General features: G+C 44.5%; 1 protein-coding gene across 1 annotated transcript in view; it reads right to left on the reverse strand.

Moving 5' to 3' along the window:
• HDGFL3 (HDGF like 3) overlaps positions 1-22566 on the reverse strand; it is a 38952-nt gene extending 16386 nt beyond the window's left edge. Inside the window, exon 1 of the mRNA XM_063345634.1 lies at positions 22002-22566. Coding sequence (XP_063201704.1) covers positions 22002-22085 — 84 coding nt within the window. The 5' untranslated portion in view covers positions 22086-22566. The remainder of the gene's footprint in view (positions 1-22001) is intronic.
• Between the last annotated feature and the right edge of the window lie 3183 nt (positions 22567-25749).

The following is a 25749-nucleotide window of genomic DNA, read 5'->3' on the forward strand; positions in this document are numbered from 1 at the left end:
ATAAACCAGAAACGCAGCCTTCAATAAGATCTAAGCGCCTGCTTTCCCAGAAATGGCACTACTAAGCACATGTGGGCGTCTAAAATTAAGGGTCCAGAGAACTGTTCGTTTAAGAGGGAGCCTAATGAATCTAGAGATCTATGGGGCTGCACCAGAGAGCAGGTGAATGGCTTGCTGTCTGGGTCTTAGGCAACTCAAGCTCAACATAAGCATATTGAATCCTGCCAAATGTCACTGGAACCGAGAGCAAAGTGCTGGCATACCAATGCTATATGAAATCTGCTCCTCAGCAGAGCACGGGGATGGAACCTGCATGTTTTCACTCAGGAGGTCAGGCCCACATGTGCTTTCCTTCTCTTTTCCTGCCGAAGGACCCCAAACACTGAATTCTTGTTGATTAATAAACACCAGATTGTTTTCCAAGGATGTTCTCTTTCACTGTAAAGCATCTGCTGGCTATGTAGCTCTCTAAGGAGTACAAGCTTTTATAAGAATTCAAGTCCTTTTGGTCTTTCTCAAGGACACCCGTTGGGGACAGAGAAACCAAAGCCACATGTAGAGCTGTAACATCACAAGACTTCTTTCTGCAAAATTACCATCTTTTAGGTCTAAGTGGAGCATTCTCTGAAGCTATGCCAAAATCAGGGGATATAAGAGCACTTCCAAACCAATGCCTTGTCTCTTTTCAGTGGCACAACCCAGGCGTGTGGATGGCGGGGCTCTGGCACGCTGGGCCATGTGTCACCATGCACTCACTGCCCAGCATGGTCTGCAGGAGACCATCCGTAGTGGTCAGAAGTGTCACACACCTTGTGGGCACAGCAGTTACCCAACCTCTTTTACTTAACAAAGCTAATGAATTGATAAATAAAAGGAGAATCTATTATTTAAACGCACATAGAAGGAAGATACACGCTGGAGGAAGATGGAAGTGTGCATTCATTTGTAGCTCAGCTGTGTGTAAGAAGGAACTGAAAGGACCTGACAGGCTGTTCGGTGTCCTCTTCGTCACCAGGAATACACAGAGGAAAGACTGCCAAAGATATTTTTTTAGAACTCATTATTTTCTGACATTAACTACTTATTTTTAAGTAAGTGCCCATAATGTGGTTGGGCACATCATTTGCTCACTAATTCATGATTTAAATACAGTTATTAGACTATAACAGTGATAAAAAGACTGCAGGGGAAAAACACCACAATTCACTTTACAAACTGATAGCAAGTCAGGGAGATAGCCTGTCCCACTCTGCAACACATTTTATGCCTCCTTAAAGATGGAAGTATCTACGCGTCAGAGCAAAAAAGGCTGTGCTGGCAGTTTACCAAGTAGGGGGGTAATACACCTCAACTGTCTGGATGCCATAGCCACCTTCCTCTTTCTTACGACAAGGAAGATGCCCAGAGAGATACTAGACCCCAGAAAAATGTGGGCTTCCACGACAGAGATGAACAATGTCTGCTGGGACTTGAGTGCGAATCTCATTCGGCTGCTTGAAACGCGGGGCCAGCTCTGGGCTGCGTTACAGAACAGCGCAGTCCAGTTACTGCCTCAGCCCTTTTAGGATTTCTCATGAAATAAAGCTAACAGCTGTAAATGATCAGTAAAGCGGAGGAATGAAGACATGCTTAGTAGGGAACGCTGATCAGAAGGGAATGGGGATCTTACATCACACGACGTGCTGTGCTCCAAAGCAGTGAGGATCTTCTCCTAAGCGCCATCCCAAGCAGCGTTAAGCCTCGTGTCGTATTTCCAGCACTTTACGCTGTTAGCTAAGGAGCAGCACCGAATCAACCAAGGACAGCACACACATCTGTCACGCAGCTCACCTGCTCCCCATTTTGTGGCATATTTCTTTATTCATCCGAGTATCCCCCTGACTGTGTATCATCACAGGAAACCATAAAAAAGCTTTTCATAGCTTTTGAAAGTTGGCATACACATACAAACACATGCAGTATAAATCTGCACTAAACAGCTCAAGGATAGACTGTTAATGCTCCCATTCTAACATTTCACTGTGCAGCTGAGGTCAAGACTTTTCCTGCCTTCACTGATTTTGCAGCAAGCTCCCAGCTCTCAGGCTTATGTCAGTAGTGCTGTAATGAGGTTGAATATGAAGTGACACTGCTATCTTACAGTCATTTAACTCCGTGGCAAAAACTCCAGGGAATTTAGTGAAGGACGAGACCCTCTATCATTAGGAAAGATCTGTTCCCTTTTTACCTGTTTCAGGCGAATCCTGCATTAGAGAGACAAGAGGAGAGCTTTGCACAGTCCACCCATTCCCAGTGAAACCACCATAGCCCTCTGTGAATGCTGAGCCCCTGAGTGCTTATTTAGCTGCAGAACAGCCTCAGCACTCCTTGACGATTGCTGCTGTTGTGTAGTAACAGAAGGCAAGCAGTACAAGCAACCATACTGCAGCCCCCAGCTGCTGCACTCAGTCACAATTTATTCCCATCCTACAAGATGTTTTGGTTAAGTATGCTGGAGATTTGGATCTGGTATTTTCCCCCATATCAGCAAGATCAAAGACAGAGAGAGAGGGAGGGAGAGAAAGAGAGCGAGCGCGTGAGCACAAGAGCGAGAAAAGCATCACTGCTTCGAATCAGGAACAAAAGAGATAAGTGCACCCATGCTAGGACACAGTGTTGTAGTCACAGAAACCTCACTAATGACTAAAGCATCTGTCTATCAGAGAGCCAGGCCGTGATTGCATTTTGCTCCTGGAAGGAAACAAACAGATTCTAAAGTGCCCGTTATAACCTGCAATCAAACAGGAGCTCCATCCCCTCCCGCATCAGAGCAGACAGTGGGCTGCAGCTTGCTGCCACAGAAATGAGCGAGAGCAGCGCATGGCGTGCAAATCTGATACGTGCATCAGCAACGTCATGGGCAGCCGCTTCAATTATGGCTAAAATTAAAGCAGGTGGTTTCAGATTTCGAGTTTTATCCCCGTTGCTCCCATTGCTGTCATCTGCTTAATGAATAACAATTGCTTTCTTTTTGCACAACCTCAGCAGAGCTGCACTTCCCAGCATTTGTTTGCCGACCAAGCAGCAGAGCTTTGAAGACGTAACTGTGCTTTTTTTTTGGTAAACAAATGCCAGGCTTCTAGGGTCAGGAACACCGAACAGAAAACTCAACCTGGACCTCTCAAACCAGAGCAGGGCTTTATCAGATGGTGTTGCTAGGGACTACCAATGTGCAAGCATGAAATCTGCCTCCTTACATTGTAGTTTACAGGCTGGGATGTATATGCAGCCTGAATATTTCGCTCCCGGTGCTGAGTAACTGCTGACTTCTCAGGTAGTATTTCCAACCGGTTCTCAGGGGCTGGGTTTGGCAGTACTTGTACTGCAACATCTTCTTGCCAGTTGCCGTGAGGTCAGGGACCCTGGGGAGAGAGGCACTGGCTGGGTGGGTTGGACTGGAACTCGGCGCCGCAGCGCTGCGCGGAGGACAGCACGGAGCTGCCCTCCGAGAACAACAGTGGCTCCCAGAAGCACAAATCATCCCCGTGCCTGCCTGTGGGATAACGTGGCATCTTCCAGCCAGGCGGAGGAGCTCCCTGGGAGGGCTGGTGCAGAACCAGAGGAAGCTGCACCCCCGCCTGGGTGTTCTGCTCTGCAGAGCTCTACATTCCCTGCAAAATGGGAAACATGTCTCTCCGACAGAGAGAAAATGGCAAGCTTTGTCTCACTGCTTCTCTATGTAAAGCAGCTTTTTGTGGAGGTTTACGTTATTGCAGCAGTCAAGAAAGGGGCAGTTCTGCCCGTCAAGGCGGAAGGGCATCCCAGATGCATCTTCTTCCACTTGGAGGGACAGCAGGTGTCATGTTGTATGGCTATCACAAAATCTCTGTGCTGTGGCTAAGCTGCTATTCAGAAGCAGGAATTCCAGGCTGTCAGGGTGGCTTTCTGACCAGACCCTGTTCCATTATGTTCCAACTACACTGCAAAAAAAAGGTATTATGCAAAAATACCTATCAGGTCCAGATGTACAGACAAGAAAGCTTTACTTCAGCATGCAGAGACGCTTGTGTGGCCACTGAAACCCCAAGAACCGGTCCTTTTATTTTGCAAAATGAGGGAATTAAAACTGCAGAGCAGTAATCACTGATTGTTTTGACATACTGTAAATGCCTTTGATTGGCAAAAGCACACAGAAGCATTGCAGAGATCAGTATCTCCCACTGAAATCCCTGAAGTCACTGCACAGCAGTCCAGCAAAGGCCTATAGTATTTTTGCTGGAAAGTGGTTTGTGTTGCTTATTATTGCCCAACACATGCAAGCAGCTTGATCTTTTGCAGTTAGCTTATTAGCAAAAGTCTAGATGGATAAAAGCAATACTCTTCAAAATCCATTATTAAAATAGGATATTTTGCTTTTCTACAACAGTTTATTCAGATGGATTTAATATGCTTTTTAATAGCTAATGCTACTGGGAGTCAGCAGTATGGCAGTATCTTTTCTAAACCATTATTTAAAATACTGTTCTGTAAAATGTAAATTTTTTTTTTTCCCAGAGGATCCTAAAATGTAAAAAAAAATAAAAATCCAACCTCCTCCAAGCTAAAAACTGTGAGTCAAATTCTGTAGTACTTAAATCGAACAGTGATTCAACTAAAGCTGATTGGAGACTGCAGGATCTTTCTCTCATTTATCAGGACTATATGACATTTGAAGCAGAATACAACTCCTTCCCCGATGTACATCACATACTAGAACTCCTAGCGAGGAATGCTGGCATATGCACTTTTTCACCCATTAAAAAAGATAACCCTGTGAAGGGTGAGACCAGAAGCAGAATCCAACTTAATAAGGTGGAATTGCACAGCTACAAAAGTAAAAATTAAAAATGTCTCTGGGCATGGAATAGTGCCACCAGCAAAAACAAAAAGCAAAACAAGATTAAAAACAGCAGAGCATACTTTTGAGCACTGCTGAAAATGGCTGAAGGGTATCCTGCAGACAGCCAGAAATGACAATATAAAGACATCAATCCTCCTTTTTTTCTGTGCATGCTCAGGACCTCAACGAGATAGAAGACAATGAAGGGTTAGTTGGAGTCCAAACAATGCTGGCAGGCAACGTCTCACTAGGAAAGATCAGCAGTCTTGCAGCTGAGTTCAGCCCCTTTACATCCCTAATTAGCAGCATATTTTTAAGACAGAAAGCTGAAATACACTTTCTGCAGAGCTGCTTTAATCTTCAATATGAAAATGGGGCCAAAGCTTAGTTCTGCGTGACTGGTATCTATATGCATGACTTTGTAGATAACAGATCTATTCATGTGACTCAAGTCCTCTGTGAGCTTTTGTGGCTGGTGGACAGAAGACTGTCAGAGGAGGAGACTGGGGGATACAAAGACCAGTCCTATCTCTGCCACTGGCCTCTGGGATGACCTTGGCCACATCACTGCATCTCCTTCAGCCTCACTTTTACAAATCAGGGCTATGGTACTGTTCTCCTTATAAAGCACTTGAACTCCACTGCTAAAATGCTAGGTACTACTAATAACAAATACTTCCAGCTCTGCCAAAGGCAGATTTCAGGTTACCAAAGTGTAATCCTCCCAGTCAGCACATCCCAAAGACAGACTGCTGCAAAAATGCTCCATTTTCTCCAAAGGAAGTGTTTCCCTGCCACTGTGAGAGAAGCAATGGTGCTACCACTAGGATTTTTTTGCCCCCAGTCTGTTCCCTAAGGAAAGGAAAGGATGCGATCACACTATTTTCAGTCCAACTCTTACCTGCAATAACTCAGGGACACATCAGACAATTTTGCCAAACCAGCCAAAAGGAGAAAAGCCAAAGAGATATTAAGTTTCCCCATGTTTTGTGATAAATAGGCTGTCCATCAGAAGATGGACAGACAAGTAGCCCATACGCTGAGAGACAGCTTGCAATGCAGGCTCAACCAAAACATCAGACAACAGGGAATCCACATAAAGGCAAGCCAGAGAAAAATAAACTTCTTAAGTTTCATGGCTCACAAAAGTACTTTTTATTTGTGAATGGGTGGGGAGAGGTTGTTCACTTTCAATAAATATTGCCGGCTCTGAGGCATTTTGTGTTTACTTTTCTTCTCTTTAGGCATAGTGAAGCTTGGTTGTCCTTTGTCTGAATTATTTCTCAGATATCAAAATACTGTTTGCAATGTACATCCACCTGGGCAAACCATAGTGAGCCCACTAACACCAAATGAAAGCAGTTTCTGATGACAAAATCTGGTTATCCTACTTTATCATCTTACTACAAATATTTTTCTCTTGAAACTTAAAAGTGTGCAAGAAATGCAATACAAAAATGTGTTTGGAAGACATACAGCAAATAAAACCTAATTAACCAGTCATCAACAAACAAGAAATTTTAGGGACTGCACATTCACAAACACCATATTGTTCTCCTGCCACTCTCTTTTCATAAGCCAAAGGGACATGAAAAGTTGTATCATCATCTTCCTCCCCAAAGTGCTCAAACCCTGACACTTTCTGTATCACATCTGCTAAAAAGAGTGGATGGGTGGTGTAAGAACTTATTAGACTGAGGAATATTTTTTTGGCCTTCCAATATTTACACTAGAATTTTACTATTTCATTGATTTTGTTTGTTTGTAAGGAAAAATGTTGTATTCATGAGACAGGATTCTTTGGCCAGTCAACTAGATCAAAACCCTTTCAATCAGATGCAGCCTGCCTAGAGCGTTGACATTTGGTCAAATACACACAACCAAATTTTATACTCGAGTCTCATCTGTTCCACATATCCAAAGCTCCATATTCCACTGTTCAAGCTTTTATTAAAAGAAGTGTTGCTAGTCCTTATACTCATATTGGCACACTTAAAGCCAAAAGGTAAGCAAATTTCTGGAAGGCTGCAGTCTCCTAGACTTGGCTGGCTTAATTTACTATTTCTTTTCCAATGTAATTTACTTCCCCAAAAAGTCAGTTAAAAAAATTGGATTGGCACAATATATCCAGGCTGAAGAATACCGAGCGTCCCTGTGCAATATTTGGTCCAGCTTCCCACAAAGCACACAAAACCCTGTTGACACTACAGCTTGCGGCTAAAATTGTTTTGAGTAAGGAAATGTGATCGATGGAGACTGCAGGTCCCAGAATATGAGCCTCCAGCTTGCATCAGGGTGAACACAAACAGAGTAGAGACAAAGAAGGGAACAATCTGCTTCACTCACTGCTGCCGGCAGGCTCCTGCTAGGGAGGATTCAAGCTTGACACTCTGGAGGTTGCAACTATCACCTGGGCCTTTGGGTACAGAAAACCTTCCTGCTCGTCTCCTCTGTGACCTGTTTTGTTACCATCAGCTGCAGCTAAGGAGTATAATATCAGGGGACTGAAACACTCCTTGTCGCTGAACAAGTGCCCGCAACAAAAAAGAACACAAAATCTTTGTCCCTTAAAAGCGCGGAACGTTTTTAGTCTCCTGCAACCCTCTGAGGTTTGGGTGCACCAGCAGAGAGGAGACTACACGAGTGTCCTGACTAGTTCTCCGGAGGGAATGGAGACACAGCCAAGCATGTATCTGGCTTCATTATGTTGCCCTCTGTGGACCCACACGCCTTAAAGACTCATGGTCTTAAATACCTGAGTGTGTGAGTTCACACTAGAATATCTATTTGCAGGATTTAAGCAACTATTTTGAAAGATAAACTTCTGTTTCACAGTATCATAAACTAATTTACCCATTACCTACCCACCTTTTTGCAGGGCCGGGTAGCCTTCCCCAGCTGAGCTGGGTACCCAGCGCAGAAGCCACAGGAACAGGGATCTTCTGCAGGCAGCAAGTATGGTGGGATCCCTGAGCAGACAGTCCATCCTGGCGCTGAGGACCGCAGAAGGCCAGGCAGGCTCAGCGCACCAAATCACGGCACACAGGGTGCTCATGTGAAGATGGTGGACTGTGACTCTGCGGCTGGGGAGAGGCCTCAGTCCAGATTTTGGGGCTATAGGATAAGTATAATCACCAAGCACCACAGGCACACAGGCCAATTATTTTGTAGTGATGCAAATAACAGGTACAACAACAACGTGTACACAATCTGGGGGGAATGAGAAGCAATGAAATCTAATTGCAAAGCCAATGAACTAGAGCGATTTGCAATAATTTTTCAAAGGCAGGTTTTCCTGTTTCCTCTGCCGACAAACTGCGAACTCGTACTCACAGAAGAGCTCAGCGTCTGTAGAAAGCCTAGGATTGCCATAAACCTAACAACTGTCTGTAAATAATTGTTTCCATTACTCCCGCAGCCTTAGCCACCATCTATGGTATAAAACAACCAATTAAACCAGCAGACTATTTTGCTAAGATGGAACTTTTGCCTGTGTCAACTGGGTCACTAAAATCATGGAATGAAACGAGATTCGTGGAGTCACAGTGGTCTCTATTGAGCACTTGGACCCAGCTTTGGTATTTTTACTGGGTTTGCTTTCAATCTTTGCTCAGATTTCCAGGAGCTGTCATTACGGTGTCAAATACTTTCTTTGCAAAGTCCCTCAGTCTAGGTTAAACTCTTAGGAATTTTAATCTGTCTGCCTAAAGAGAGTCAGGAATGAGTTTTTCCAAGCCAAGTCATACTCCTTCCCACCTGCTGGTTTTTCTGCTTCCAAAACCTCAGAATGAGAGTTTTCATTTAGTTTTGACCAAAAATGCAATGTTGCTTATATTTTGATAGTTCCTAAAAGATTAACACCCTTATTTATCAAAATGAACATTTTCCTCAAAAAAAAAATTAATAAAAATCTTAAGCAGCAGCTTACAGGAATGAAACTTTTTATATAAAACTATTCAAAGCACTCCATTATGTACATGCAGACCTATGACCATAAATCCTAATTACTAAACCATGTTAGAAAAAAATTACTTGAATGAAATCATAAAAACATGATAGACAAAAAGATGTCATTTTAGAGCTGTAAGTGGCATTAATGTCAGAGACAAACAGAATATATCAATATGGTAGTGACCAGACTTGCTAGGGTGGCATACCCATTATTCTAAAAAATTCATTCTACATCACAAACACTAAATCTGCGTTTTGAGCATGTGAGTACTGTCTTTTAATTTACATTGATTAATCATGGGCTCGAAGTTGCCTACATGTTTATATACTTGCAGGATTAAGAGTTACTTTATAACATTCTTTTTTTCTATCCAATAAGTTAACTTGAATTTGTGGATAAGGTATGTGTAAGTATTTTGTGTTACTTTCAAATAACCTCTCAGAATATGGTGTTTCCATGAACACCAGTTGTCTACAAAACCTAGTGACTCAGCTGCAGTTATGTTACAGAAGTCACAAAGTTTACTCCAGAATCTGCTTTCTTCCAAAAGTCTCTGATTTTCTCTAACTTTCCTTCTCCAAACACCACCAAGGGCTTCTGGCCACCGCTCTCTCTCATTTCTATACCAGACTTGGAGGGGTAATCAGAAGATTAATTTTAAAGGAATGATGATTTTAAAAAGATACAGGCTGTCAAGGGACAAATTACACGTGTGGAACTGTAATAGCTGTTTTCCCGCATACATTAATATTAAATTTTTAAAACACTCTGAATGAGGAATGGCATCCATACTAAGCATGGGAGCTTAGCACTCTCCCTTGGCAGCTCAGTAAATAAACATGTTTGAAATCAGATTACCGTTTTGTTTTAAAAAGCAGCTGTAAAGAAACAGCATATTATTCTGACTCATATTGTGCAAATAAGTGGAAAAAGGCAATTATGCATAGAAGAGAACTTGGTTAGTGGGACACATACCTGGAACGAGGAAGGACATTAGGGAACACTGCACATAAAAATTTATCCTGGGATCCAAATACAGTGTTTACATACACCTCATACAAATCAGCAAAATCCAACCAAAAAGCCTTTCAGTCACTATTCAAAATTTTAATTCTAAATGTCACTTGCCTTTACTTTTTAACACACTGGTGATGACACATGACACGTCCAAACCACGCTCCACAACCAAAGCGTTTCAGCTCACACTGCTTTTAATCGCCAAGATGCCCAATTATGTCTCTCACGCAGCATTCCCGATGGCAGTCCTTTTCAATAAACCTGCCTGCCTGGGAGACAGCCCTGACACCCCTGTTATTATAGCGGGTCAGCTGTATTGCTGACATTTGACAAACAAGTAAACTAACACCTTCATCTAGCAGCAAATGTTTCAGAAAAAGTATAAGCTTCACATTAAAAAATTGTTCCACTTGCTCCCACATCTGCTAAAGATGCTGGTGTTTCTTCTTAACATATTGCCACTAAAATCTTTATTATTATGGGCTTCTAGAAACTTAACAGCTAGAGGCTTCATCCCGCAAGCACAGCTGGGCATACAGTTTGGCAGCATAAACAAAGCCGTTGTGTTTGTGTGATCAGATCCCATCCAGCACAATAACATGGCAATTATAAACGCAGGTGAATCCATTCATTTGTAAGGCAGGAGATGGCATAAAACATTTTCCAAAAGATAAGGGGAAAACATTCACAGCATTTTAATGCTGAAGAGCCCTGCCTGACAAATGTGTCTTCTCTAATCTGTTTTCATCTTTTAACAAGGAATTCTTGTCATTTTACCAGAAGTATCAATTCAAAAAACCTGCCCAGAAAACCGACCCACTCCCTTAACAACAACCAAAATCTCCAAAGCAGAGTGTCTCAAATAAATGCAGAGAAAACAAAATATTAACAGGTAGAACAAGCTTATTATTGGTGATATATCATTGCAGACATCAAAATTGTAACCACAAGGCTTAATAACTTTACGCTACCTTCTTCTAAAAGCTGTGATAGAAATACTGCCTGCAATAAGGAAAAATAAAGTTTGCATAAGAGGAAGATTTTGAAAAAGAACTCCTGATACAAAGCAGCAAAAAGGGGTACCTGAAAATGTGAACATATGTGAGTCACCTGATACAGACACCATACGAAAAGAATTATCTGTTGAGTTTGCTGCACCGCTAATATCTTTCAAAAGCCCTGGTATTTGGAGAGGCACTGCAATAAGGAATGTCATCTTTTATTTTTTTCTCTTTTAAGATGAACGTCTACCTTCTCCCTTAGGCTGTGGTCCTACTTTATGTTTCTACAGGCACAGCAGCACACATGTAAGCAGTTTTATTGAAATCAAGGAATCTTTACGCAGTCGAACTCATTCGATGCCTTTGGGACATGGTCTTTAGAGAGTAAACTAATGGGGTAGGTATCATCTTCCTTCTGCTATTCCCTAACAACCAGGACAGCAACCCTCCAGCCCTGCAGTGGATCTGTGCAGGGCTACTCCTAGAACACATGGAAGGCCCAAGCCCGTGTCTGCTGGAGGATAACGAAACACAGTGGCAATAGTATGCTGCTAAGAACACAGGGACCTCAACTCTGCAAACACTTCCGCATGTGATTAATGCTGAATGAACGCTACCTAATTGGATTCCAGATAATAGTGGCTGAAGAAATCCTTACAGAAATACAAATTTACACTAGCTCAGATGGAAATGGTGACATCTGGGCTGAAAACCAACGATCAACTAATTAGTTGAAGAAAAATATGACAAAAGATGCCACTACAGTAGGGCACAGTGCCTGGCATAAGACGCCTTGCTTAGGCATATTCCTTGCCAGGATGTGCCTCACTTAACAACTTCTTCCATGTTCTGGAAGAGGCATCTGGGACAGCAAGCTGGGAACCTTCGCAAATATTAAGACAAAGACAGTCTCTTATGCTCATATGTATGTCTGTATAAACATGCAGTCACTTCACTACACCCAGTGATGGTAAAACCAATATGACAACTGACTCACAGAGTCCTGGGTCTGTGAGAAATACAAGCTGTAAGTAAACCAAAATTTAGTTTGCAAAAGGGAAAAGCTAACACATTTGGGAAAAAGGATTGGCAATGTAAGAGAGCGAAAGCTGGAAGCAGCAGTACTACGGGAAGCCAATAGTGGACCACAAGTTACATTTGAACAACCAATGTGCTGCAAAGGTCAAGGCAATATGCAGAAATCCCCATATGCAAACACACATCCTGCCAGAGAGTTGGCAGACAACCCTCACGTGGTGCAACCGCACCCAGGAAAATTATTTTGGCTCTGTGCAGAACATCACTGTACAGCCTGGTAACAAGCTGAAGGAAGCTAAAGAAAAATACACAGATATTTATGTCAATGCACACACCAAAAAGCTATCAATGGGGCTGGAGGGGTTGATTTACATACAGTGACGAATAATAAATTATATCCCAAGGAAGGAAGGCCATGCATGGACGGCCTCACTTCTGCTATGGGGTCCAAATCACCTCCCTCCATGCCTGCTGGCTCTCGAGCCCCCTCAGCCCTTGTACTTGGGTGGTCGCAGCAGCAGCAGGAGGAAAGAGAAAGGCAAAACTCCTTGAGAGAAGGAAGGACACAAACCTCCTTTCGAGGCACAGTCATCTGCTTTCTGGCACCATCTTATGCTGCTTTGCCAGGATGGCCAACCTACGGCAAATGCTACTCTAAACGCCACTCCATCAGGGCTTTTCGCCCTTCCCCCAGTCCCCAGCTGCTGCAATGCGAAGACACTGATACGTGCCATAGAAAGTGAACCGTAAGTGCCCTACATCTGAAGTTTTCCCAAAGGATATGTGGAGGAGGAGCTGGAGGAACTGCCTCCTAGTTACCAAACAATAGGTTAGGGACCAGTGTAACAGACAGGGACAGAAACCTGGATTCTTGTTTTCTTCAGGTGGAGGAGATTCCAGCTGAGGAAGACAACCTGTCCTCCAGGAATTAAAAGAAGGGGTTCACAGGATCCCCTTCATGGAAGCTTAAACACTGTAAAACGTAAGATTTGTGGAGCTGAAGAAAAACTAGCAAAAAAGAGCTGCTTGTATCCAATGACTTTCTAGGCAAAATGCATAAACATTTCAAGGGAAGGACAGTAACTCCAGAACTGTTCTTTGCAACTGTAGCATCTGCCCCTCTATCTGTACCTTCCTGCTTTTCCCACCTGGATTGCATCTCCAAACTGATGCTACGTATCTCCGTAAGGTCACTCCCAACGTTATTATTAAGTTTCAGTATGTACTTATATTCAGTACATTTAGTAACCCAGTCTGATATGGGATTGATTCCCAGAAATGGTCTGCATTATTGTGCAATTGTGTCTCGAGCTCTCCCAGACTTATAAAGTTTCTCCTACTCACTGTCTCAGTGTGGTTTTACTTTCTGTGCTATAAGTAGCTTCACAGGTAGGTGCTTTCCAAGCCCAAAGAGTACAAACTTACTGACTTTAAAGGCTGACACACTGTTTCCTAGTTGACGTGGGTGACACCACAGAGACACCCGTAAGGTCCCTACAGTCTGGAATTTTTTCCTTCCTCCCTGGCCCTACTTGCTCTGCTGTATGTAGGATGCTTTGTTAACTGATGCTCTTAAAGAAATTCTTTGGTGTATGATATTCCTTGCCCTGTTTTTCCTCTTTTGTTACATGATGTCTTCTATTCAAGCAGCCAAACTAGAGCTGGCAAACAGCCTCTCTCTAGGTTTTTTACACATTGCTGCAAGGCAAAATAAACAGTTGTTTCCAGTTTGCATTTTTGGGGCTACAGATGTATGCTAATTATCCTTTCAGTCTGCTAATGGAGAACTGAAAGAGATTTAAATGTTCTTTTCTAAGGCAGAGACCAAAGTCTGTGGACACCTGTCCCTTCTAACGTTGGGCTTTGTGCTACCCAGAGCACAGCACAATGTTGTCTCCTCCCTTTATGTTGACTCTGAAGGCATTTTCACATTTCAGCAGGGCTTTACAAAAGGGCAGGAGACAGAGATTAAATCCTTCTGAAATTCAAGAACATTTTTTGTCTTTTCGGAGCAGCAATGATGCCAAGGATAATATTTGGGTTGACCTAAGACCATTTGAAGGATGGGGAACTTCAGAACGGGGTGACAGGAACCACATCATAACATGGGAATTTCATTGTTTTGTTAAGATACTGTAGTATTTACTCTAATTTCTTACCTTACTTTTGTCTTCTAGAACAAAAAATAAATATAATCAGACAAAGAACAACCCCAAAGCCAGGTCGCATATATCCTTTAGGTTGAAAGTAGGTATTATCAAGACTGTCATTCATGTCAAATAGTCTGAGTAGAAGAAAGGAAAACTGGAAATGAATCCGCAGCTTATTTCCAATTTCTGTATCAGGTTTAAAGCTGGCTGTTACACAAATGAATGAAACAATCTCAGATGTGCAAAGCCAGCAATGCAGGGACCTTCCCAAGAGGAGGAAGCAAGGATCTGTTTCCTTCTTTAAGTTTTACAAGTTTTACCTCATGATACTTACTTGTCTGCCAAATATTTCTTGGAATCTTTCAAATAACTGTTTATTCTAGTTACTCCTGTTGTGCTTCACCCAAACTACTGGGCCCTTCTCTGTTGATGCTGCCTCTGCAGGAGTCCAGAGTCAAGTGACGTGCTACCACGGCGATGTGCTACACCTATGTTTTAACCATTGATCTTTTCCATGGGGGCGTGTATATCTCTGCACAGAATAGGTATGTGTATACATACAGACACATACGTGTCCACGGTAAGTAGAGATCAGATGCAGATGACACAGGGGGAAGACTTGAAAAGTACCAAGGTACCTAAAGGCACAGCGAAGTACTCATGTTCAGCTAATTCCTGACACCTTTAAAAAGCTGGCTCCACAGCCTCTTCCTGCCTGCTCCACACGGCTACTTTCCAGTGTTTGTTGCTATATTTATCACTCGAATTACAGTATCACTGAGAGGCCTCAGGCAGACTGGTTCTCCCTTATGCCTCTCAAGCATACAGTGGAAAGGTCTCTACTGCTCAGACACCACCATTTCAAACAGTTAAAACGTCCAAGCTCTCTACATTGTCATCACTTTTCCAGCCTTATCAGGAAATCCTTTCATCTATCCTCAAATGACAATTGTATATACTTACTGTCAGCAATCACTTGCTTACAAGATTTTTATTACCCTAAATGCAGGAAGACTCGTTGATGCATTATTATGATGGGGAAATCAGGAAATGAAGAGTTAAGACTAAAAACTCAGCCTTCGTTTTGCTGTCTGCTTACAAAAAATCCATTCCAGTTGGGAGTCCTAAAAGGTTCTTTACACAATAATAAAAAGAAGAGATCTGTCAATTAACATAATGGAAACTAACATTTCTCATATCTTTTTGCAGTAAGAACATACAGATTGACTTGACAGGCTACAAATTTCACTGAAAGGGGCACCCTTCCTTCAGACAAAACATATATTCAATGATTTCCATGAGATTAGTTGATGAAAATTACTCGGTGGCTTCACAAGGACAAAGAAAAATACCTAACAAAAAGCCTGTACAGTATGGGTATAAAAAACTTTAACTGCTTATTGCCTCAAAACTTCTGAGACAACTATCTTCATTCTGGGTCAGCTTCACTTGGACTTAAAATCATGACACTGCAGGAGAAAATGTATTCATCTATTGTCGTTCACACACAAAAAAATCAAACTTGCACATTTAGGGCTAGTTATTTAAACTAATTAAAAAAGAGAGAGATTTAAGGAACTGAATTTTAAAGACATTTTCCCAAATATCCCTGTCTGCACTAACACCAAACATAGAACATCTTGTCCCCAAAATGATTCCTTTGCCCAACAAGAGCAACTGGAAAGGTTTTACTGTAAGCTACGGTTCAACTTTGTGTATAAAAATTACTTCATTTTACACTACAATCCTCAGATGAAATCTGTTTTTAAGTCACACTTAAAGCAGAATGCAGGAGCATGGAGAAAGACTATCAGCTGCTGAGGTTCCCTGCCTTCCGAACACTAGGAGAATTCACACTTCACTCCTTGTTATTTTTGTTTTAGGAAATGAAGGAAACAGTACTTAATGAGCTGATGAAGTCACTGAAAAGGCACTCACCCCTACCCTAAATATGACCAGATATCTGCAAATAAAAGTTTAAATGCTATCTAAGCAACATGTGTCAACCTGGTGCAGAAGGTTTAAGTAAAGTAAAAAAGTAAAAAACAATTCCATAAAGGACTCACTGCCTTAAATGCACTCTTTTCAGATGCAGCAGAGCAGAAGTCATGGGAGTGCTGCCTGAAGAAGCCAACAACTTCACCGTTAGTTCCTTAGTTAAGACAGACCTTTGCTGTGACCAGCAAATCATGTCTCATCTTAGATAGGAACAAACAGAGACCTACCACGAAAAATCGCTTGCAGATCTCCGAGGAGTGATGTATGAGTGAGGTACATAATTAAAGAGGGAGAGAGACGGATGAAGCTCCAAGTTGGTAAAGGAGAAGTCACAGGAGACTCATATTTAGTAACACGGCAAAAGTGAGGTCATAAAACAGAGCAACCAAAAGGGGAAAAAGGAGAAAAGCACATGGTGAAGGACTGGACAGGTCCCAAATGGCCAAGGAGAAAAGCTCAAAAGACTGCAGACTGGGTTTTGGCAGAAAAACACAGAGAAAGATCTGTTGTCTATTTCTGATGGACCCTTTGAAGTTTTCTGGATCTAATCTGATTTTTGTCTGTCATTCTTTGCCAAAAAAGATAAACCCTGCCAGAGAAAACCTACCTTCCCTTGCCCTTATACTAATAAGAAAACAAATGGTCTGTTTTAAATATCAAACACTTAAAATGTAGAATCCTTCTTCTATGATGTGTCTGAGTGTTTGATTTTTCCAAGCTGCCATACTTGCAATTATAACGGACCAAAATTGTTCCTGCTGAAGTATCTTGTGTTTTACCAAACTATGTCAGAACATGGGCCTTGGTCATGCACTGAGAGCTTCACCACCGTCAACCCACTAGCTCTATCCATACTTCGCTGAACTGGAGGAGAGAGGTTTGTTTACTAAAATGCCTGTGTAGGGGTGTCCAAACTATAGATTTTTAAATTTTTCTTACTGATACTGAAAATCTTCGGGAATTCTGTCACTCTGTAGTAGTAATTTCTTTTAATAGTCTCTGATATTATATTACACTATAATACTATAGTGTTATTAGCCTTATCTTTTTAGGCTCTGGTCTTACGAAGTCTTTAAGCGTAAGTTTACGTTTAAGCCCTTCCCTTGGATTACTTTAGCTCATACTTTATGGTGCCTTACTTTCATGACTTGCTGGATGGGGGACATAGTCAACAATACTGAAAAAACACACTCAGCTAAAAATTATCATGTAATCCTTACTTTTATGATCCTCAGCCCAACACAGACACTAGTTCCCATTAAAATGTATTACCCTATGTATTACAAGCAATACACTAAAAATTTCATACCCATTTGCAACTCTAATACATTAAAGTGCCCCAAATACCATTTTGCCATTGCTATTGGCAGATGCTTTTTAATAGCGATATTCACAAATAGGATTGTCAGCTAACTAGCAGATCTGGAGTTCAAGTAGGTGTTAATTCAGAGTAGCAATAAAGGAACTGGACAAGACAAACAGTAGTCCAGAAAATAGGAAATTCACCTTCACAAAACAGTAAATAAACCTTCATAATAGTTAGTGTGACACCGTCACTTTAAAGGCTGTGTTCTCCTCCCAGCACAAAATCTTCAAAATAGCTCTAAACATCCATGTGTTTTACACCGAAATACATTGCCTTACCTGCTTGGATCTCTTTTGTATTGTCCCAAATCAACTTTACCATCCCCACACAAACTATTGGTGTTTACTCAAATCTAGTTCTTGTCTCCCCAGCTGTATGATCCTAGATTTCTGTTCAATAATGGCATTAGCCATTTTTTTGGGCATGCTCTTATTTTATTGAGGTCATTCCAGACTTTTTTCTCCGCGCTCTACAGTTGCACTAACAGCTTCCTTCCTATTTTTAAATCAGCAGCTAATTTCAGCAGCTAAGTGCCTATTGTTTCTTCAGGGTCACTCATAAAACAAACACCATTATTGATCTTTCTGAATCTACCACTAGTTTTTCCCTTTTATCTCATCTGAGTGACTATTCAAGGGGCAATTTCTCAATAAACCAGGACATCTATCCTAGATAAACTAGGGGATCCGAAGAAAGAGATATCCTAAGAGATGCTCCTATCACGGCAGTAGCCAAGCAACTCATAAATGTTAGTGATTTTGTCTCCCCAACACCTTTTTAAAGGGAAAAGTGTTGCTAACTGTCTTTTACAGACATGGAACTAAGACACAGTGCTTCAAAGGCAAAGACCACTCATGAAATGTAGAACAAATTGAATCCTTATTTCCTATATATTAACCACAACAGCACCTTCCCTCTATTTTTGCATGCACCGTGGATACACAATTGCTTATTTACTGGATTACAGCGCCTGATGAACTGGCCAGTTGGTATTTATTCTGCATTTTTGATGAGCATCTAAAGACAACTGACATCGCAGGCTAACATGAGAACTGTGTTAAACCAAACTGCTGCCAGTATTTTATCTACTGTTATTACTTCATCTTTAATTCAATTCTTGTAGCCTAATCCCTAAACCTATTCACTGTCCTCCACTTAAACTAAAAGAAATTTTGTCTTTACCCAAGAGCACATGATACCAAAATGCAAAGCAGCCCTTCCAGGTAATAAGACCTAAGTGACATCTTTCAGACACCAAGTATCTAAAAGCATCTTTTGAAGAGAGTGGTTTTATTCACCAATTCTGTTTTAACAGGGTATGCAAAGACAAGATTTACCAGCCATTACCGTTTTCGCTAAGTGTGTCAAGTTTGTTCCTTTTCAAATTAATTCTATCACTAAATCAATCCACAAAGAAACTTTAAATGCAGTTGGACTGCTATAAAGCACCATCAATTATTAGGCAAAATTCATCAATGGTCCCTGGGTGTATCAACACTACTGGGACACTTTCTTCACAGTTTCTCTCTCTTTACTCACAGTGATGAAAGTCAGGCTTGCCAGTCATCTTCTTGCTGATGGCAAGATCAACGTACCTCCAAAGAGAGGGGGTAAAAAGCTAATGGTCTAGGAGTAGAGATCGCTGCCTACGCTGGATACATCTGCAGTGTTGTGCCCCATGGAGCTGGCTGAGCCCACGAGCATCATACCTAATGAGAGGCAAGAGTAACTGGGCTAGGTGCAGATCTGCACTAGCGCAGCTGGACTGCTTCTGGGATCTGAGTTAGATTCTCTGTGTGACACTACCCATGCACACAAAAATACTCGGCTGATTCTGAGCCAGGTCAGTTATGTCTGTGTGTTTCATTAGAGGGCAGGCAGAGTCCTTCTGTCCTGCTTTAACACTTCCCAGGTTTATTAAACACAGTTTAAGAAGTTTGTCCCTAGGCAGGAAATTCATGCCATAGGTGTCAGAGATGCAAAACACCATTTGGTAGGGGCAATAACACTGCCATTTAAATGTACTGTTACTCGTATTGTTAAGCTAGTATATTAGCATGAAATATGTACATTTTTACATGAGAACATAAAGATCAAACACGCTAATTGCATAATGAATAAAGAAGTAGGTAGCAAAAACTCAAGGACCTGGAAACAAGTGAATCTCCTGGATAAAAGGCATTCAGTTAATCAGAGTATGAGTTGCATTCTCAACTCAAACACTTCTTTTATTCGTATATAATAATGTTTTCTGGGAAACAAAATAAAGACTAGTGTCCTCACTAGGTTTTTCCTTTGCTTACGAAGTGTGCATCAGGCAAAACTTGGCAACCAAGATGAAAAAAAGTCCTAGTAAAGATGGTATGAACTGTACTTTTCACAAGCAATACATTAGGTTCAGGCAGACATCAGCCTGATGGAACATAAAGTTGCGTGTAACAGCATCATGTGTCACATTCTGTGCCTCTTGACACTCAGGTGAACTAAAACCCAGTACTAATGCTCCCCTCGCCCGACTGCCCTCTTCCTACCCGATGTCAGACTCTGGGCTCTCTGCAGTTTCTACATCCGCTTGCCAAGTCATGTTAAAACTAGAGACTGCTTTGTCTTCGCTTGAACTTTACATCCTGTTAGTTTGCACAAAGGAAGTCAGTTATGTTAATAGCACACCTAGGTTTTCCAAGTGAAGATGTACTCTGTTGGATATTATTGCCAACCAGATACCTATTTAGACACCCAGTCAAAGGCCATGACCAGCTGCATAGCATATAATGATTTTTTTAAAGGAAAGAAAACGCCATTAAAACAAAAGGTGATGTTCTGCTTCTGGGTAAACAAATGGGAACTTTACAAAGGCTCAAAAAGGAAAGGGATTAACATGCTTCAACGTGGTAATGGTCTCAACTGTTCACATTAAAATTTTCACAGTAAATTAAACCATGACAGAGGTAGGAAAGAAGTCAGTTTTCAGTGGCTCATGCTGTTCTGCTGACATAAATTGCCATTTTTGAGGTATACATCCACCAACCTGTATAATGATAGAATAACAAAACCACAACCCAGTGTTGATTAAGTTTGGCCTTTTGCATGCTAATTTTAGCCTGCTCTGCCAAAAGAATTGAATGCACTACCTTATTGACATGCTTCTAGATATTTAGCACCCTCTCACTATTGTTTCTTCACCAACCTTTCCTTAAACCTGTGGTGTTGGCCTTCCCTCCTTGTACAGCATCTGCTGTTCAACACCACTCCTCCTGCTGCCTCAGTTATACTCAGGACACCTTTCCGCCACTTACATCCATCCTTTTCCTGGGCTCTCTTGTCAAGGGCAATGCTAAATGTCCGTCCATCTTTCTCTTGCCCATCTATGTTTTCCCGCATGTTGCATACAACACTTCATTATCTTCATGCTCTTTATAAAGACCAGCAACTTTCCTTGACTAGAAAACGATGGCACAAAGCACCACTCATTCATCCCGGTGAGGTTGGAGAAGACAAGTAAGTACAGACTCTCACTGGTTGGTGCCTGCCAATGGGTCCACACAACGGGCGTTACGCAGCGAGTTTACACAACAGTGACCAAGAAGGAGGGAAGGGACAGGCAGTGTGAGTGTGCCACGGTACCAGACCCCGCGGAGAAACCTCTGCTCCACGTTATTATAGCGGCACCAAAAATGGATGTTCAAATACAATGGGGCGCTTATCTGACTGCCAAATGCCCACGATGCCTTTCCACCTCAGTTAGATCATGGTGGCGTATAACAAAAAAATGACAAAGGACTATGAAAGAAAGTCAACGCAGTAAAAGACAAAATAAAAGCCAGTGTCTGAGCGGGAGGCCCAACACCCAGAGAGCCGGTGTGCGGAGGGCCGGCCAGCGAGCGGTGGGCGAGGGGCCCAGCACCCCGCGGGGACCCCGCCACACCTCGCTCAGCGCCAGGCCCTGCTTCACCTCACCCAACCTCTCCACACCGAGCCCCGGCCGCCGGGCTCCCCCCGCAACCCGCCGCCCTGGGGACAACCGCAGCCTGGCTGCGGGCCTGCCCCCTCCCCACATGTTCCCCGCTAGACCTGCCCGTCCCCCTTCGCCGCACTGGTCGCCAGGCCCGGCCCGAGGCCTTGTCCCCCCGCCCGGGCCCTGGGCCGCGCTGGGCCCGGGGGAGGCGGCCGCCCTGCCCTGCCCTGCCCGGCCCCGGGCGCCGGCCGCGGGGGGGGCGGTGGGGGCCCCTCTGCCCTACGGGGGAGCCGAGGGGGCCGGGGCGAGGGAGGGCGTATAATAAACAGCATCCTTGTCGGGCAGGCAGGGCTGCCGGCTCCCCGAGCCGCCTCCCCGCGATAACAACCCAGGTACAGCCCGCGCTCGCCCCCCCCTTCCCTCCCTTCTTCCTCCTCCTCCTCCTCCTCCTCCTCCTCCCGGGGGGCCGGGGGAGAAATCTGCAGATCAAAGAAAAGATGCACAATAATAACGGGGTGGGCTCGCACCGCGGCCCCCCGTCCGGCGGGGCCGGGGCCGGGGCCTCCGGCGGAGGCTCGCCGCGGCCCGGCTGCTGCCCGCCCGGCGGGAGGGCGAGGGGGGCGGCGGCGCGGGCCCGGGGCCGGGCGCCCCCGCCGCGGTACTCACCCGGGCCGGCCAGTGCGGGTACCCCTTCATTTTGGCGAACACCAGGTCTCCAGCCTTGTATTCTCGGGGCCGCGGACGAGCCATCGGGAGCCGCCGCGGGAGCTGCCGTGTGTGTCCCCCCCCCCCAGCCCCGCACACGCCGCCCCGCACACGCCGCCCCGGGGGCAGCCGGGCGAGCTCCCCGCGGGGTGCGATGCGCCCGGGCACGGGGCGCAGCCGGGAGCGGGGCCGGGCCGCGGGCAATCCCCGATCTCTCCGGCGGCGGCGGCGGCGGCAGGAGAAGATGGGGTGTGTGTGTGAGTGTGTGTGTGTGTGTGTGTGTGTGTGTGAGTGTGTACGCGGGGGAGGGGGAGGCCTTGGACACAACCCCAGCAGCCCCCGGTAGCAGGGAGCCGGCTGGCGGCGGGGCGCCTGGCCGGGCGGGGGCGGCCGGGGAGCCCTCACCCCGCGGCGGCGGGCGGGCGCGGCGCTGCCCGCGGCCCCCCCGTGCGAGCTGGCTACGCCGCCCGCGCCGCCCGCTCCATCCCCGCCGCAGCCGCCGCGGCCCCGGGAATATGGAGCCGTCTCCTCCGAATTACTCCTCGGGCAGCGACCGAAAACAGGATCTTCTTATCCCCCCCCCCCCCCCCCCCCCGCCTTCTCCCGCCCGCGCCTCCCCCCCGCGCTTTCCCTTCCTGTTATTTTCTAGGTACACAGATCGGTTTCTATGAAAATAGGAGAGCAGAGAGCGGCTCCCGGCCCTCCCGGCCCTTCCTTCCCAGCTGAAGTATGACATGGTTCTTTATGCGCGCCCGACATGGAGGCTGGCCGACCAGAAGCCGGCTGAGCCCGGCTGATTTTTGCAGCGGGGGCCCCGAATTCCCCTGGCCGGAGGGTCCCAGCCCTTGGGCCTGGCGGGTGCCCTGTCCCCGCTTTGGTCATGGAGACCCAGGCCCCAACACAGATCGGCTCCCCGGGGTGCCCTGGTCCTCCAGCACCCCGTCAACAGGCCTCCCCAGCACCCTGGGGGTGCCTGCAGATCCCTGGCTTCACCCTGGCCCTCCCCACGCAGCCAAACACCCAGCCCCGGGCAAAGGCCTGGCCACAAATCACAGGGTTTTCCCAATTTCTGTACCCAGCCTCTTCCCTACTGCCAACCTTCCTTCTCAGCCCCAAACTCAAAAAAAAACCCCCACCGCTCAAAGACGTGAGCCTGGGACCTGCGTAAATTCACAGCAGGGCCTTCCCCTCAGGGGGTGTTTGGGACCTGGGTCTGCCAAATGATGCCAGTTTTTACAAACATGTGCCTCTGTGAAAGGACAGCACTGGGAACTCACAGATCCAAACCCCAGATAGCGCTGGTTTTACCATAATGTTACCAGTTAAGTTGTAATGTCCAGAAATTAATTATTATTTACATTTATCATACCAAAGTATTGTCTAGAGGAGCAAAACTAGGAAGGCACCCGCAAGCTGAGCCACAAGCAGAAAAGTTTAGGAAAGGTTTTTCTGTAGGTTTCCCTGAGACTGTAGCAGTGGGTTGGTCCCCCAACCATTCCCACGTGCAAGATGGCAACTAGCCCTTTTGGTTTTAGGGAGACAGCTCTGTCTGGGAGCTTCCCTAAATCCCAAGGGAAGCACCTGGTCACAGGCGGTTCCCGAAGATGAAGGAAGAAGTATGTGGCTGAAGGCTGTAAGGTCACGTAGGGGAGGGAGTAGGTGGCCCATAGAGAGCGCTACCAGTCTGTGAGGGCTGGTAATGGCAGAGATAGAAGAGAAAGAAATGTTTCTTCTAGCACCTGTTCCTGGGCTGGAACAGGACCAAGAAGACTCTTATTGTTTATGGTGTCCCCAGATATGGCTCTGGTAGCCAAATGCTGCTGTTGGTACTACATGAGTCAATAAAGTTTGTCACTCTGCGTCATAAAATAGGATAAGGACTTCTCCGCTGGGGGAGGCACTGCTGTAAAATCATTAGCTCAAGTAGCAGCAGCAGACTAACAATGAAAAAAAATAATCCAAGAAGCTGGATAAACATTTAGATGATTAGCCTGCACTGTGCTCAATGCTGTTATCTGTTCCTGAAGTACCGAGATCAGTGACAGGGTTGCCAACGCAGCCACCTTCAGCATAGACATGTGGCCAAACAGCTCACTTTCACTTTCACATCAGATAGGACTTTGCATCCTTTTAAATTGATACCTCATTTCAGTTTAAATTCCCTTCAGAAAAATGTAATATGAAATCTCTGAGTCTGTCCATAATAATTCCATGTTGTGTTGTGTCTTACCTCCCAAGCCTCTGTTATCTCCCCAAACCAGCCTTATCTCCAGAATACTAGAGAGGTGGAGCTGCCTTTTTTTTTTTTTAAATACATTATTTGCTTTTCATCTCAGATATGAATAGCTTTCTAGTAACTTATTTAGTGACCCTAAATCAGAAAGGAGAAGGATGTATGCCAGTTTCTTCCAAAAGGAAATTGTACACATTACATACACATCCATGCAACAATGTATTGCTAATGTCAGAGTAGCAAAATTCAAAGTGAGTAGATACTGAACTGAAACATCTAATTGAAATGTCCACTTTTTTACTTCCTTGTGTCCCAGCATTGATGTCTGCAGAGAATGCAGTCAATGAATAATGTTTCTAGTTTGCAGTGAAGATAGTCACATACTGAGCTCCAAAGAAAACTCATCCCATGGGCATGCAAGGATGCATGTCTCTTTTTATCTTGTGTATAGGCTGCAAAGGATAAATGAGTTGCCAAGGTAAGAACTCTGCTCAAGTTTGGCCAGCTGAAAACTCTTAAACATGCTTTGCAGACAGTTCCTCCATCAAGCCATGGTTAACATTCTGGGAAAGGATGGGGAAGAAAAAGCAAATTTCCCTGCTGATATAAACCAAATCAAACGTTCCACACATTAACAGCACAGAAAACCACCTCAGAACAAACAGCAAGGGAGTTTCTTAGTGTGTATAACCCTGTCAGCCACTCAGCAGAGCATACAAAGCCCGAGATCTGCTAGGTCACCTGCATTCTGTTGCTTTCTCTTCTGTTACAAAGGGGAGTTCATCTACCCCTTCTACACAGAAGTGGGAAAGAGGAGCGAAGAGAGTTTCTTCCAAACACTTCAAGAGCAGTTTCAGATCATAACCATGAATGGAGGGGTGCGGGGGCTTGCTAATATATACGCTACATGTATATAGGCCAGGTCCTAAGTCTACAGAAGTCAACAGCCAAGTCTGCGTTGGGCACAGACAAAGATCAGCAGGTCACAGAGGCAGCAACAACTTGTCCTTACTGAGCAAGGGAGACCTGCAGCAGGGATGGCTCTCTCCTTCCCGCCTAAGCTCCTCGAAATGATAAGACCAAGTCCCCCCTCACTTCTCATCCTACCAGACAGGTGGTGTGTTTCCAGAGCAGGGCAGTATACACCAGTATGAGGAGCGGGGGGGAGTAAAGGCAGAGGCCCAGCGGAACCATGCAGAGAGGTGGCAGGGCCAGGAGTGTGGTCAGTAGTGAAACCGTGAGTCACCCAGGACAGATGGTGTCTGAGGTAACTGTTTTGAAGCCACTGCCACACTACTGAATTTTGCTTTCCCAATAATTCCTAGGAAACAGTGTTCTTAAGCTATTGAGGAGCTTTAAGCCAGTCCTGATAATTTCCCCTCTATTCATATGAGGAGAAAAATAGCTGTATTCCTGGTAGAAAATTTTCATAGAGAAAGAATTCCATTGATTCAAAAGCATGGATCAATCTTTAAG

The sequence above is a fragment of the Chroicocephalus ridibundus genome, chromosome 9 (assembly GCF_963924245.1).
Source record: "Chroicocephalus ridibundus chromosome 9, bChrRid1.1, whole genome shotgun sequence".
NCBI classification, from domain to species: domain Eukaryota; kingdom Metazoa; phylum Chordata; class Aves; order Charadriiformes; family Laridae; genus Chroicocephalus; species Chroicocephalus ridibundus.